Here is a 16,826-nt window from a genome sequence, read left to right as displayed (position 1 = left end):
AGCCTGCATTTTTCAGACTTTTTGTTTTGAGATCTGTATCTTTAAAGCCGCAACCCATCAGTCTGAATTATCTTTTTAAAGGCAATTTAAAATCATAAATCATTTTTAATTCAACACATATATCATTGATATACACCGAACAGCCATAAAATTAAAATATCATGGTCAGCAAACTGTTTGGTAGTAGTTTTTGGAACAAACTGCTGAGCGAGTTCATGCTGACTCCTTACTGTTTTAGCCAGCATCATCTCTTTTCAGCAGTTTGTGCTACAGGAGCTCTTCTGTCGGATTGGACCATATGGGCTCGCCTTCGTGCCCCATGTGAATCAGTGAGCCTTCGACACCCGTGACCCTGTCGCCGGTTCACCGGTTCTCCTTCCTTGGACCACTTTTGTTCGGTACTAAACCGCCGCATACCGGGAACACCCCACAATATGTACCATTTTGGAGATGCTCAGACCCAGTCATCTAAACATCACAATGTGGCCCTTGTTAAAAAGTCCCTCAGATCCTTACGCTTGCCCATTTTTCCTGCTTCCAACACATCGACTTCAAGAACTGAGTGTTCTCTTGCTGCTTAAAGGAAAAGGCAACTTTTGTACAAAACCAGGTGTGTAATAGGAGAAAAACGTATACGTAATCAATTCCGTTAATTATTTCCATTATATATCGAACATGAAAAAATATTTTTAACTTTGAAATCATGAATTGACACAGAGGAGTCGAAGTTGGAGGAGTCAGCCATTTTGAGATTGTGGGCAACTATAAACCAATCAGAATCTTTCGTTAATGCGCCTCCCTCTGATCTGTGACGTCACTGGGCCCATGAAAACAGTGTTTACAAGCAGATCACTGTGATTAGGAGTCCCGGCGGGTGGCTTGTATTCGATTCATTTATATCCCGACCTTGTCAGCTGTCAGATTTATGTTCATGGACCCGGTAAGCTGGTAAATAATATTTATTTATTTTTTTCTTTACCAAATTCTAACAGAAAACGAGAGCGCCCGAAAGGGAAAACCGAGCCGAGCCGCTTCGCGCATGCGCAGTAGGCTTGGTAGGACAAATCCAAACAGGAGTCATTCAGGATTCAGCCATGTTTTTGCTCCGTGTTTTTGCTCGACCAAAGTTCTACAGTATTATGAGCTTTAAGTTGCATAAATAAAACCATTTGGTGAAACTTTGAAGAAGCGATTGTACTGGTTTTTTACCTTATTACCATGAAGCACTGAAGAGTTCTTTTCAGTGGTGGGCCGCATGACGTCACGCAGTCGATCAATATGGCGGAACGCATCTTCGCTGAGCTCAGCGCAAGCCCATATTATTAAAAGTTAAAAGATACTGTTATGCGGTCTGTTCTTTCTCTATAAATTCCATGATCGATTACTTTATATATTTATCTATCTATTTGTGGTGATTTTGTACAAAAGTTGCCTTTTCCTTTAATATAGGGCTGCGTACCGGTACTGTACCGATATAAATTTACACCAAGTATCTGCTTAATTTGTGACTGAAGATGCGTAAATCCTACCACAAAGATGAAAATTTAGCACTGGAAAAGACGTAAAATGCCACGAAACTTGAAATCGGAGCCATCTTTGATTTGAGATCCTCTCGCCACAGTCTCACGAGATATTGGCAGAGCTTGGCTGATCCAGCGTTCTGATTGGTCAAAAAGACTCAAAAGCAAGTCAGCCATTTTTCCTTTGCTGGCATTGGCAGCCTTTGTTGCTTTGTGTAATTTTGCCGCGCAAGTTAAAGGCCGCGGACTGCGCGTAGTCTGTAGTACTCTAGTGTAGTCACTTCTCGCTGTGAGACAACTTATGACTTTTTGTCCCAAGTTAACTATAGGGTGACTGAGAAGTGAGATAGGAAACCTAGTTATGTTCGGTTTTCTTTGAATAAAGATACTGACAAGTTGTCAACAGTTTATTAATGTTCCTGTCATTATTGAAGAAGTTCAGAAGAATTTGTCAAATTGTTCAGGTACAGGTCCGGACCTGTATCTAAATCTCTGTACCAGTACCTGATGTTACGTTTAGGTACGCAGCCCTAGCTTAATATATCCCACCCCTTAGCAGAGTGCCATTGTCATGAGATAATCAAATGTTATTCACCTGCCAATGGGTTGAATGTTATGGCTGATCAGTGGATATATATATTCAAACACGTCAGTTTCCAAGCTCCTTAAATGCAAGTTATTTCGAAACTCTGCAAGGAGATCGCTCATACTCTCAATCCATTTACTTGCGACTGTAAATCTGCATTCTCCATCTCCAAGATACCTTTTTTTTAACATCAATACTACTCCCTAATACACATTAGTATGACTGCTTTGTTAGCAACGTTGGCAAATTCTTGACTAACCAGGAAGATCCAGCTGAGCAGGTCTACACAATGTCACGCAAGAAACCGTGATTTCCTGGACTGCAATCAAACAGGTTTGTCCTGTAGCCTGTTTAGTGTCTTTTGTACGTACGTGTGTGTGTGTGTGTAAAACTGCTAGTATGAGAGAGATGCAAGATAAGCACGGCTGTACGCTATGGGCAAATAAAAGTAGATAAGGTGTCCGGAAACCGCAGTCGGGTTATCGGATTTTGAAATCCATCCTTCTTGTCCCTTAAAACGCAAAAAACTTGTGTGAGAAAACAGAGATGTGCATTTATGAAGATTCTCCTCAGCAGAGCTAGCGTTGTGGGGAATGTGGAGCGACCCCTTTGTCTCTGTTGCTTCCAGGTCCACCTTGGCCCAGGGTGGTAGCACCTGTAGAGGGTCCCAGCTATGGGTAAACAGTATCTGGTGAAAATCAAACTGTAGGAAATCAGGTCCTCGATTCTGATCGATCAGAAAGGTGTTGAGGGGTGCAAGTTTTCTAGAACAGCAGCTCTGATGGAAGGTGATATTATGCGTTTGTCATCTTCTCCACTTCAAAAACTTGCATTTTTCATATGAAGCACATCATGAATCTGTAGTATTATTAGCATTAGTTCCTCCGATCCCTGGGGGGACAAGTCCTCTCCGTCGTCTTCTGTCTTGGGCGGCGGTGTTTCCTTCTTCCTATGCGAGTCCCATCACCTCCAAGTCCTCTCTAAATGTTGACCTCCATGTTGTCTTAGGTCTGCCCCTCCTGCGTCTTCCAGGAATAACCAAGTTATTCTTTATTGCGATGCCCATTAGCTTCCACAGAGTGGTAGCTTGCCTTCCTGGGGTTCGCTTAAAAAAAAAAAAAAAAAAAAAACCTTGGTCCTGGGTAAGACCTCAAATTGCAACCGGTGGAGAGACTCCAGCTCGGGAGAGCTAGAGTTGTGGGGAATGTGGAGTGACCCCTTTGTCTCTGTTGCTTCCAGGTCCACCTTGGCCCAGGGTGGTAGCACCTGTAGAGTGTCCCAGCTATGGGTAAACAGTATCTGGTGAAATCAAACTGTAGGAAATCAGGTCCTCGATTCTGATCGATCAGAAAGGTGTTGAGGGGTGCAAGTTTTCTAGAACAGCAGCTCTGATGGAAGGTGGTGATATGCTTTTGTCATCTTCTCCACTTCAAAAACTCGCATTTTTCATATGAAACACATCATGAATCTGTAGTATTATTAGCATTAGTTCCTCTGATCCCTGGGGGAACAAGTCCTCTCCGTCGTCTTTTGTCTTGGGCAGCGGCGTTTCCTTCTTATGCAAGTCCCATCACCACCAAGTCCATGTCTGCCCCTCCTGCGTCTTCCAGGAATGATCAAGTTATTCTTTATTGCAATGCCCATTAGCTTCCACAGAGTGGTACCTCGCCTTCCTGTGGTTCGTTTAAAAAAAAAAAAAAAAAAAAAAAAAAACACCACAACACCAGTCCTGGGTAAGACCTAAAATTGCAACCGGTGGAGAGACTCTGGCTCGGGAGAGCTAGAGCTGTGAAGAATGTGGAGCGACCCCTTGATCTCCGTTGCTTCCAGGTCCACCTTGACCCAGGGTGGTAGCACCTGTAGAGAGTCCCAGCTATAGGTAAACAGTATCTGCTGGACAGACACACACCTCACTGCCTTGCGGGTTAGCCTTTTTAGGTAAGGCCTAAGGGAGTAAACCTTAACAGAAAACAGGGCCCATTCCTTCCAAAATGGTTAGGCAGTGGGTTAGCACCTCTCCCCCAAAAAACTTGACACTGCTACTGAAATGGCAATACAAAATAGCACACAAACTTGACGTATTCCACCAAAGATGCCTGAGGAAAATACTGAAGATCACATGCAGAGACAATCAGAAATGAAGAAATACTAGCAAGAACTTGACAACAACCGCTAAGTGGAACAGTAGAACAACGCAGAACGAGGTCTGCCGGACACATACTTGGACTGGACAACAACAGGTTGGCGAAGCAAGCAATATATTGGTCATCACGTATCTGAGTGACATTTAAATAATATTGGCTGGCTTTTTTTTTTCATGATCTATCAAATATATTCCATCCAGCTAGCATGATACTGAACAAGTCGAAGATGAGTAGCTGAATTGACCATGAAAAAAAAGCCAGCCAATATTATTATTATTATTATTATACATACACTCTTCATATCGGCATTCTTGAAGGCCAGCGCTAGCTTACCCGTGACTCGATACTGTTAACACAGCAGTGCCGTTACCTTCCAGCTGGCGTAGTGCCGGCGAAGGTCAATGCTAGCGCAATCAAGCCGACTATTTTTATCATTTTCCCTGTGTAATTTACTTCGTTACTTTTAAAATCAACATCGACAACTCCACACAACACAGCAACCTGGCAGCCAAAATTCTCTCAAAACCTTCCAGATTTAACGAAGCAAACCTGGCGGCCATGTTTGTTTACAAACTGGCACAGTCACTCACTAGTGCAGTAGTAGTTTTACATCTCCGATGTGTCTCTTTTCCAGTTTTCGATGTCCGTTGGTATGTTTTTCTCTTGTAAATATGTGCGAAGAATATCGAATCAAGTTTTGGTAGCCTTTCAGATGTTCAGCACATCTTCAGTATCAGTTTATTTATTTAGTACCTAAACCTAGCACTGGATTAGCCTCGTCTTCTCTCTTTCCCGGTCGACAAAGAAATGATTCTGTGCATGCGCGGCAGAAAAGTGGCGTCACTGGACGTTCGCATGAGCTCTGACGTGTCACATCGTGCTGTCTTGACAACATGCAATATTGTTACAATATAGTATAGTAATTAAATATACTGTACCATGTGCCGAGAGGCTCCGGTTCAAATTATGGATTCTCTGAGGTGACTGGCATAGTACTATGTTGTGAGGGACACAGCCCTGAAGAAAAGACTACTTTCCCCAGTCACTGAAGAGAATTCAAAACGCCTATCGATAACATTACCCGGATAGCTTTCTTTCATCAGAAAAACTAGTTCATTCTTTTGTTACCTCCAGGTCGGATTACTGTAATCCCTTACTGTCTGGATGTTCCAATAAGTGCATAAACAAGCTCCAGTTAGTTCAAAATGCAGCAGCAAGAGTCCTTACTAGAACTAGAAAATATGACCACATCACCCCTGTCTTATCCACACTGCATTGGCTCCCAATCAAATTTCGTATTGATTATAAAATTGACCTTTAAAGCACTGAATGGTCTCGCACCACAGTACCTGAGTGAACTTCTGCTCCTCTATTACCCGCCACGCCTACTTGGATCAAAAGGTGCAGGCCATCTGCTGGTACCTCGTATAGTGAAGGCTACATCAGGGGGCGGAGCCTTTTCTTACAAAGCCCCACGGTTATGGAACAGCCTTCCAAGTAGTGTTCGGGACTCGGACACAGTCTCGGCGTTTAAGTCTAGTCAAGCCTTGTGTTACTGGTGTTTATGAGGTAAAGGAGTAGATCTGGAGGGTCCTCAGGCATAGGGTGGTTTGGTAAACTGGGATGTATGGATGCTGTCAGTCCCCCACTCACTCAAGTTTGTTGACGGTGTAGTGGCTGCTGCTTTCTGTGTTACCTTCTGGCTCTCCCCTTTTAGTTATGCTGTCACAGTTAGTTTTGCCGGAGTCCCTGCTTGCACTCGGCACAAAACGTATCCTGTTCTTACTCATCAGGTGACATTGGGCATACCGAACAACTTGCGTTTTCTCCCCGCCGTCTGTCCCTCTGAGTTACATGTCAATCCTGAGACCGAGATGCTGACCTCTTCTGCTCTTTGGACCTGCCTGATCCATCCTGGTGCCCTACATCTGGCTGTGGAGGACAGCCCCATACAGACAGTCAAGAGTCGCACCTGGAAGACGCTCCGGACACTTACAGACATACATTTATGACTCAGAACTACAGTTGACTTGCTAACTTTAGGACTGCAGGTGTCATGAACAGTTCCGCGCTCAAGTTTCCATCAATGAACGGTTTAGAACTTCAACAAAACAGACTTCATGTTAAAACTATAATGAATTTCCTGCTTGCACAGTTATACTTTGTGACTCGATAGGGACACCGTTATTGAAGCGAGTTATTTATAAATCCCGCTATCTGTTATGACCCAGATGAGGATGGGTTCCCTTTGGAGTCTGGGTCCTCTCGAGGTTTCTTCCTCATGTCGTCTGAGGAAGTGTTTCCTCGCCACCGGCTTGCTCGTTGGGGATAGATTCGGGATAAAAAAAAAATTCTTGTGTTTAAAATCTTTCATTTTCTGTAAAGCTGCTTAGCGATAATGTCTATTGTTAAAAGCGCGATAAAAATAAGAATGACTTGTCTCTCAGTGCATGGTATATTTGATTTTTGTTATATCCACATTCGCTGGATATGAGCAGTTGTGAGCTCTGATTGGCTACTCTACTACGAGGTATAAGCATAGTATATGCATGTATTTAAAAGTTCAGTCTTCACTTGGCAGAGTATCGGAGTAATTTGAAGTTCAGTATTCAGTAGTAGAGCAGAGCAAAGGCCACTATGCGTAGTATAGTATTTCAAAATTAGCTCTCTCATGTAGGTCACCATTAACTGATCCTGGATCATATACTGTAATCGTCTCTCTCTCCAGTTAAACTGGTATTCAACTCCTGAGTGCTTTAAAACTAAGTAAAATCAGAAAGAGAAACCGGCTCATAAAGTGCTCTAACTGTAGGTGTGCGGTCTGTGATCTGTTTAAGGTGTGAGAAGACCCTCAGAGGAGGATTTATTACAATCTGTAATGGATTTATTCTTTTATTTTTCATTCCATCGGAGTGGTTCATTCATTCATGCTTTTCAGAAGCACAGGAAGTGGCAGCCTTCACTCCTCCCACTCCAAACACATACACATGAACAAGTGCACCCACCCACACACTCCCAAAACCTGAGATCACTAAACCAGCAATGTCCTTCCGTCTGTCGGTTTGTGCTTCTGTCTGTCTGTGGCCGTCTGTCTTACCTTGTCCTTGTCCTCGAGCAGGTCCGCAAGCATGTCGTCGGGGTCGAGAATCCCCCCGTCAGCATACTCCACATGATGTGTACGCACCAGAAACTCCCCATCCTGTCGGGAACAATGGCTCGAGTTAGCAAAGCGTCTTAAGTTCCTGTTGCAGCAGCTGGCAGGAGGTGAAGGAGCTTGCAATGCATTATGGGAGAAGAATGGGGTTTTGAAAAATGCAGTTGGTGATTTATTTTACGATGACCAGTTGACCAGATCAATTCTTTCTTCACCTCCTTCTGGTAAGAACAAGTTAAAAAAAAAAAAAATGCTGTGTCAAGAAAATATAATTTTTTTAAAGTGTCTCTCTCTCTCTCACTCACACACACACACACACACACGAGAGAAAATAAATTTATAAACCACATGGGTCAGAATTACTGGCCCCCACAGAAATTCTTAGAAATAAAATGCAACCGAGGTGCATTTATATTTTACTTTCATGCCATGTACAAACCGCTCCAGAAATATTAAAACACCCTTAAGGATGGGTAAAAAAAAAAAAAAGTAATAATTGACAACTTTGAGAAAATGAAAACCCTCATCAATATTTAACAAAATACCATGTCAAAATCATTGCCACCCCAACACTTCGTGCAACCTCAAGCAAGCAAATTAAATGAAAAATCGTGCAGCGCACGATACTTGCAAAAAATCACAAAGAAATGGAAGTTACAGCCGATTAGGTGTTTTTACAAGACCTGACCCGCCAAAAACTCTTGATGCCCTTGTGTGACCCTAGTGAGTTGTCCTGTGCATTTTGGTGAAGACTGGTCAAGAAATGACGACGCTAGAGCACCAAACAAACACACAGATCAACATGCAACAAAAATCTTTGATTTTCGCAAGTAAATAAAATGTGCTCGTTACATTTTGTTCGCAGGAATTTCTATGGGTGCCAATAATTGTGATCAATTTTTTAAATATATTTTTCAATTATATTTAGTTTTTTTCTTTACACCTTAAATTTCTTTCGTGTTTTTATGCAAGACCCAGGCTTCTTTTTTTTTTTCTAACACATCTTCACTCATGGTGCCAATACTTCTGGAGGTGACTGTTAACGTTCTGCTGTGCATGAACTAACACAGCTTGGGAAACAATAGAGGGGCAAAAGTGTTTTGCTTTGATGAAGGGCGTGTTTTTCCTGTTGAGAGCCAGAACGTACTGAAAAGGTGTTAAAACGATTAGAGCACAGACAGCTTGACAAATCCACACCAGCTGGCCAGATGTTACAGAAATAACAGAATTCCTTTCATAGCAAATAACCAGGAAGTTCCATCTTTGCTACTGTATCACAGACAGATTTAGATGGGAAGAGCAGACTGCATTTCAATCGTTTGTGGAATTAAAAAAAGGGTACAACTAGCCCTGCCCTGCGTGCCATTCCTGTTTTTACTGCGATATCATCCAATGACTCACTCTTGACATTTCCCAGAGTTTAGATTTTTACATGACGCCTTGAAGGCCAAAGATGTGCCGGTGGCTAAACCTTAACTAAGGCTAAACCTTAGTGCTGCACCGGTGAAGATCCTCCAACGCCAGATCTGCAAACAAAGAAAATGACTACTCTATGTTCAGCGTAGTTTACAACATCAACCAGCATCATCTGTAAACCAACTAGTGCAGAAAACATATGGAATCAATTTTGTGCCAAAATGTTCATACAATACTTTTGAAATATCAAACAAAAACGACAAATCAAAATACAAAAAAAAGTCAATTTTTTTTAGACTGGCAAACAAATTATTCGTGTAATCGTGCAAAATATCAGTCTATTACTCTTCAGAAACCTTTTATTTTTGTTCCACGTCTTTCTCAGTTTTGTTTGCGATTCCAGCTTTCTCGTTTGCGCTCCCTGACTTTTTGCTCGCAGTTTTGGCACAAACTTCACGTGTGGGCGGGCTGTCCAGGAATGCATTCCCATTGGCTAACTTGTGTTTGACTGACAGCTACGCTCAGCGATTCCCCCGGAGGCTGTTGCGGCCATTTCCTACTCGGATTCTGGCGGACTGTTTGACGAGTGACCGATCCATTGACGGTAAACAAGGATGGAGTGGACTTCAGTGGCGACTATGATATTGAATTAATTCAACAAAGTGTAAGTGCGGGACAAATGTGTTGTATGTGTTGCAGTAGTACACATTATGCAGGTGTGTTTAACGTTAGCAAGACAGCTGTTATATTGGGTAGTGGAGCTAAGGCTAACATTTGACTTGCCATGAAACACCTACATAATGTGCACTACTGCAACACATACAACACATTTGTCCCGCACTTACACTTTGTTGAATTAATTCAATATCATAGTCGCCACTGAAGTCCACTCCATCCTTGTTTACCGTCAATGGATCAGTCACTCGTCAAACAGTCCGCCAAAATCCGAGTAGGGAATGGCTGAGCGTAGCTGTCAGTCAAACACAAGTTAGCCAATGGGAATGCATTCCTGGACAGCCCACCCACACGTGAAGTTTGGGCCAAAACTGCAAGCAAAAAGTCAGGGAGCGCAAACGAGAAAGCTGGAATCGCAACCAAAATAAGTTACGTCAAACAAAACTGAGAAAGACGCGGAACAAAAATAAAAGGTTTCTGAAGAGTAATAGACTGATATTTTGCACGATTACACGAATAATTTGTTTGCCAGTCTAAAAAAATTGACTTTTTTGTATTCTGATTTGTCGTTTTTGTTTGTTATTTCAAAAGTATTGTATGAACATTTTGGCACAAAATTGATTCCATTAAAAAAAAAAAAAAAAAAAACACGCCTTACATAAACAAACATCGTTCAAACTGAACTTCATGCATTTTCTGTTCATTAGCAGGTTTCTTTCACGTTTAGCCATCGCTGTTAGCAGCAGCGCTGCGCTGCCAGTTTGACGGCCACCCGTTGGTGGATTTTAAATGAGCGTTGTCGCAAAACGTTCCTACTGGGATTTTGAGGGCAAAATTCATACGCTATGAAGTCGGCTTTACACAGCAGGCATTGGGAGGTGATGCATTTACCATATTTCAGTAGACAAGAAGGAAACAGTTTGCAATAATAATAATAAAGCTCCTTGATTTTTTTTTTTAACAGACCGATGAAACCAACATTCCGCCATCTTGTTTTTGACTCACAAGCATCAGCATTGGCAAAGTAACCAGGAGGTGGACAGTAACGAAGTACATTTACTTGAGTATCTGTACTTTACTCATTTTTTCAGAAACTTATGACCAACTTCACTACATTGGAAAGACAAATATCGTACTTTTGACTCCACGACATTTCTATCCAGGTCCTCGTTACTATGAAGCAAATTTGAAAGTGGATGTTTTTTTCTTTTCTAAAACGTGATTGAGACAGCCGATCAGTAATCACTAGGGTCACGTCACGTCCATAGACCGGATAAAATCAAGTTCGATGATTTCTCAGCAGCGTTATTTGAACACGATCAGTTGATGGCAGAATGGAAGGAGGCGGTTCTTCTGGGGAATGCACACACTCATGGCTATACCTATGTTTTTTTTATTCCTTTCAGAAAACTGAGAGTCGTTTCGTTTTAAATGTTTGCTTTGTTTGCCGAAAACGAACCATGTCACGGCCTCCAAAAACTTGCCGTCCGACCTGCGGAAGCATATTGAGGTATGAAAACGTTTTACTCCGAGAGAAAGCTTGCAGTGAAGTTGTCTGCGCTTTAAGAGCTAGCGATAATGTTGCAAACGTAGCTATGCAGTCTGGCTAGTCAAATGACTTTCTATGGATTTGCCCACCAAGTTGCCGTAGCCTTGTCCACGGCTAACGTTAACTTGGACACTGTTAGTTAGCATGAAAACACGGAGTTATGCTAGCATGAATAACTTATTTGAAGTCCTTTCAGAAATATTTACACGTTTTAGCATAATCTTGCAAAATAAACAAAATGTAGAAATCTTTATTTTCTAGTAACGTAAGCTACCCAATATGATTTCGAGTTTGAAAAGATTTTGCTAGCATGTCAGGTCGAGCTTGACTGACTAGCTAGCTTAAAGTGCATATCCTGGACCAATTTTGTGTTTTTTTGTTTTTATATGAATGTCCCTTTACACACTCATCCAGAAGGGTAATTTTGCACAAACCCATCTGTCTACAGCAGAAAAAAATAAAATAAAACGCGTCTGGAAAAATCCCAAGGGAGTCTGGAGCCAGATTCGTGACGTCCCCTGCGGAAGCGCCAGCAGGCTGCGCGAGCTTTGCACGGTTTCAGTGCACAGCCTGTGTAGACCAAGCGCTCCCATTTCTCTCTCATTGCCCGGTCTTTTGGGAAACGATGAGTACTAATCCCATCATGATTGGTGTTGCTACACCCTCCAACGATACATCTGTTAACCATTTTAATAATTACGCGATAACGTTGAAGAAATTTGCAGAAAACCACCAGGTCGTTTTCTCATAAACAAACCAGCGCTGACGTAGGATTCAGAGGGAGGCGTCCCGCACGCGACGTCATGAAAATCAATGTTTCCCGGGAAATCCAAATGCCAAGTTTTTTCAGAGGCGGACCAATTCACCTCAAATGGCTCGATTTCAACTGAATTTTTCTGGTATTGCGCAAGGTAAAAAAATTGCACAAAAATGTGACAGATATTTGCCCAAAGTTTAATATAAAATAGGAGAATTACATTGATCTTGCTCCTGAATTTACCCGTGATATGCACTTTAAATGTTAAGCCACCATGATTCCACAGGCAGATTCATATGTGCATGAATGCATACACTTGTGCATGGGAGACCTGTGAGATGGACAGTATTGTGACTGACTAGTACAACAAATTGTTGGAATTTTTTGCTTTGATGTCAGATGATCTTGCTTTTTTTTTTTGGCTCGCTTAAAGCAGTGTTGCTGTTGGGCAGTTATTAAGCTCGAGGTGTGGACCTGGGTTTAAAGCAGGTTGGATTGTCATTGAGCAAGCTGCGTTTACAGCTATTCCACGGTCTTAATCATTAACATACACGTACATGTGTGCGCACACTGCCAGAGCTGGGTCAGAATACTACCATGCTGCTTTGTGGGGGTGGGGAGGAGTGTTACAATTAATAATAAAAAAAATTTAAAATGACTGGCTCTTTCTCAGTTCAGTTGTGTTTCATTTTGTAACATTCTACCAGGTGTTTATTCTACAGGTTCTACAAGTTGGTCAGTGAATCCAGTCAGTTGTTTCAGAGGCATTAGGTTTTGTAAGCGTTGTGGCAATAATACAACAATGCATTGACAGAAAATGTACTTTTAATATTTCAGTATTTTTAGTCGAAATTTCAATATTTCAGTACTTTAACTTAAGTAAAAATCTGACTGGACAACTTTCACTTGTATTGGAGTAACATTCGACTTAAGTAATGAAGTTGGGTACTTTGTCCACCTCTGAATGTAACCATCAATCCAAGTCTGTACAGGTGTTGAGGTGCCAACAATACCAGCAGGGAGAAAGAATACACATCATTTTTCCACAAAACCCCAAGTGTATGTCAGTGTAGGAGAAGGCTACTTCCTCCCCGGACCAATACGACAGCAAAGAAATGACGACATCTTCCTTTTCTGTATCGCACCGTCCTGCCTTCTTGTCTTATACTGGCTCACAAACTGGAGCTTCATGAATTTAGGGGTCAAATTTCACCAAGATAAAATCGGTGCAAAGCAAACGCTTCCCTCATGCCGCATTTTGCCTCTGCAGTGATTTTCCGTCCTTCAGCGTTATTCACGTTCGGTCTGTCTGCTACTACAAGGTCCACCTAGATCGATGTAGCAAGGATTCAAAAGCTGTAAACGCCATGTCGTACTTCTGTGCGGATAAGAAACCTTTCAATTCACATAACTGAGCTTCATGCTAACGTTAAGTACAAATGCAAATGTTGCATCACCTGAGGCGACACACTACAGAAACTCAGTAAGGGCTATGCAAACATAGAGTTGTTCACTGGCACTGGGCCATAGTCCATGGATGAACACAGGAAGGTGAGAAGATTTTAAAACTTGAGCAAAAGGAGGATCTGGGGGGGGGAATCTTGGAAACAACCCAACTTGGAATAGTGGCACAGTCTGAAAGCAAGAAATACAAAAACACACAACACAAGACTGACTTGTGGAACCACTTCATCACATCCCTCCCAGATAAAAGATAATGTCTCATCTCATCTCATGATCTGTAGCCGCTTTATCCTGTCCTACAGGGTCGCAGGCAAGCTGGAGCCTATCCCAGCTGACTACGGGCGAAAGGCGGGGTACACCCTGGACAAGTCGCCAGGTCATCACAGGGCTGACACATACACACAGACAACCATTCACACTCACATTCACACCTACGCTCAATTTAGAGTCACCAGTTAACCTAACCTGCATGTCTTTGGACTGTGGAGGAAACCGGAGCACCTGGAGGAAACCCACGCAGACACGGGGAGAACATGCAAACTCCGCACAGAAAGGCCCTCGCTGGCCACGAGGCTCGAACCCGGACCTTCTTGCTGTGAGGTGACAGCGCTAACCAATACACCACCATGCCGCCCTCTCTCCAATCTTACACAAGAAAAAGTTAGTTATTACGCAGTAGGTGAAGGTGTACGTACAGTAATACTACACGCAGTCACAGGATTCAAATTCTACTCAGTGTGTGTAAAGGGGAAACTGTTGTTAGCGGAATCCTAAGCTGTAGTTAGTGTTCTAGTAAGTTGAGTACAATTATATATTTTTTAGGATCTACTTAGAGTGTTAAGTCACACTTAATATGTTAATGAGTAAAGCCATATTTAGTAAGTTGTAGTTAGCGAGGAAGGATGTTTAAATGAGTTAACAGTTTGCATGCTCCCAAGCTGAAGAAAGAAATCTGCACAGTAGTTAATCTCTCAGTAAATAAAGTGAAACTTAAGTTAATTACGATGTTGGCGTGGAACGATACAAGCTATATTTAATAAGTTAATGATTTTTTTTTTATGCTGCCAAGTTGATTTTTAAGTTGTCATTAATGTGATAAAGTTTTATTTATTCCATTAATGTTTGGAAGTTTGTGAACCCTTTAGAATTTTCTATATTTCTGCATAAATGACCGAATACATCAGATTTTCACACAAGTCATTTAAATAGATGAAGAGAACCCAGTTAAACAAATGAGACAAAATTATTATACTTAGTCATTTATTTGTTGAGGAAAATGATCCAATATTACATATCTGGGAGTGGCAAAAGTATGTGGACCTTTGCGTTCAGTATCTGGTGTGACCCCCTTGTGCAGCAATAACTGCAACTAAACGTTTGCGGTAACTGTTGATCAGTCCTGCACACCGGCTTGGAGGAATTTTAGCCCATTCCTCCGTACAGAACAGCTTCAACTCTGGGATGTTGGGGGGTTTCCTCACATGAACTGCTCGCTTCAGGTCCTTCCACAACATTTCCATTGGATTAAGGTCAGGACTTTGACTTGGCCATTCCAAAACATTCACTTTATTCTTCTTTAACCATTCTTTGGTAGAACGACTTGTGTGCTTAGGGTCATTGTCTTGCTGCATGACCCACCTTCTCTTGAGATTCAGTTCATGGACAGATGTCCTGACATTTTCCTTTAGAATTCACTGGTATAATTCAGAATTCATTGTTCCATCAATGATGGCAAGCCGTCCTGGCCCAGATGCAGCAAAACAGGCCCAAACTATGATACTACCACCACCATGTTTCACAGATGGGATAAGGTTCTTATGCTGGAATGCAGTGTTTTCCTTTCTCCAAACATAACGCTTCTCATTTAAACCAAAAACATTATTCCAATAGCCTTCTGGCTTGTCCACATGATCTTTAGCAAACTGCAGACGAGCAGCAATGTTCTTTTTGGAGAGCAGTGGCTTTCTCCTTGCAACCCTGCCATGCACACCATTGTTGTTCAGTTCAGTTCTCCTGATGGTGGACTCATGAACATTAACATTAGCCAATGTGAGAGAGGCCTTCAGTTGCTTAGAAGTTACCCTGGGGTCCTTTGTGACCTCGCCGACTATTACACGCCTTGCTCTTGGAGTGATCTTTGTTGGTCGACCACTCCTGAGGAGGGGAACAAAGGTCTTGAATTTCCTCCATTTGTACACAATCTGTCTGACTGTGGATTGGTGGAGTCCAAACTCTTCAGAGATGGTTTTGCAACCTTTTCCAGCCTGATGAGCATCAACAACGCTTTTTCTGAGGTCCTCAGAAATCTCCTTTGTTCGTGCCATGATACACTTCCACAAACATGTGTTGTGAAGATCAGACTTTGATAGATCCCTGTTCTTTAAATAAAACAGGGCGCCCACTCACACCTGATTGTCATCCCATTGATTGAACACACCTGACTCTAATTTCACCTTCAAATTAACTGCTAATCCTAGAGGTTCACATACTTTTGCCACTCACAGATATGTAACATTGGATCATTTTCCTCAATAAATAAATGACCAAGTATAATATTTCTGTCTCATTTGTTTAACTGGGTTCTCTTTATCTACTTTTAGGACGTGTGAGAAAATCTGTTGTTGTTTTAGGTCATATTTATGCAGAAATATAGAAAATTCTAAAGGGTTCACAAACTTTCAAGCACCACTGTATCAAAGTATGCTCGTAATCTAGAAGCCACTGCTCACTTTAGATCTATTCAGAAGATCGCTATGTGCAATGGAATCGACCCCTACAGTCTGGGAAAGAAGGATGTGTCATACGATCTGGAAAACTACCCTTCAGTCGAGATCGCCGACATCTCAAACTATCTGGTGTTGCAGACGTCCTTCTACACCGCAAAACAGATGAAAGCGTGGAAGAATATGGAGGCTTACAACTGTTTTGTACGTGGCTGGGTAAAGGACCTCGCTATCAAATCACTGCCGAATGAATCCTGGATAGTTTTTGCCCGTTTGTGTGTTTAAGCTTTTCGTCCGTGTCTTTACAACGAAGCGCTGCGAGTTGAAGTGTAAACAAACAGTTGGCTTGATTCTCACTTGTGTTGGCTCTTATCTCTCAGGTAAATCATTCACAAAGATCATCAGGAACCCCTTTAAAGACCTGGATCTTATGGCCCTTTTCCACTACCCTTTTTCAGCTCACTTCAGCTCGCTTCAGCTCACTTCAGCCCGACACGGCTCGCGTTTCGACTACCAAAAACCAGCACGACTCAGCTCGTTTCAGCCCTGCTTAGCCCCTAAAACTCGCACCGTTTTGGAGTGGGGCTGAAGCGAGCCAAACCGTGCCGACTGAGGCTGGGGGCGTGAGCAGACACTCCCCTGTGCACTGATTGGTGAGGAGGCGTGTCCTCACATGCCCACACACGCCCCGCGAGCGCGCTGGGATCTGTAAACACCGCAAACCCGGAAGGAGAATAATTATGAATTACGAGAATTTCTGAAGCCTTATGCACCTCACCTCATCTATACGCTCTTGCCAGTATCTGTCCGCGTTGTCGGTGACAACAAGCCACAGCAC

General features: G+C 42.4%; 1 protein-coding gene across 4 annotated transcripts in view; it reads right to left on the bottom strand.

Moving 5' to 3' along the window:
- Positions 1-16,826, bottom strand: part of pard3ba (par-3 family cell polarity regulator beta a) — a 251,789-nt gene that overhangs the window by 222,981 nt on the left and 11,982 nt on the right. For 3 of the 4 annotated variants that reach the window (XM_060898493.1, XM_060898494.1, XM_060898496.1), the window contains exon 2: positions 7,348-7,449. In XM_060898493.1, coding sequence (XP_060754476.1) covers positions 7,348-7,449 — 102 coding nt within the window. Of the gene's footprint in view, positions 1-7,347; positions 7,450-13,730; positions 13,843-16,826 lie in introns of those variants that run through there. The other variant, XM_060898495.1, reaches the window with a different exon arrangement.

This window comes from Neoarius graeffei, chromosome 18 (genome assembly GCF_027579695.1).
Source record: "Neoarius graeffei isolate fNeoGra1 chromosome 18, fNeoGra1.pri, whole genome shotgun sequence".
Classification (NCBI taxonomy): domain Eukaryota; kingdom Metazoa; phylum Chordata; class Actinopteri; order Siluriformes; family Ariidae; genus Neoarius; species Neoarius graeffei.
The sequence above is the reverse complement of the archived record's forward strand: the minus strand, read 5'-3'. Positions and strand labels throughout refer to the sequence as shown.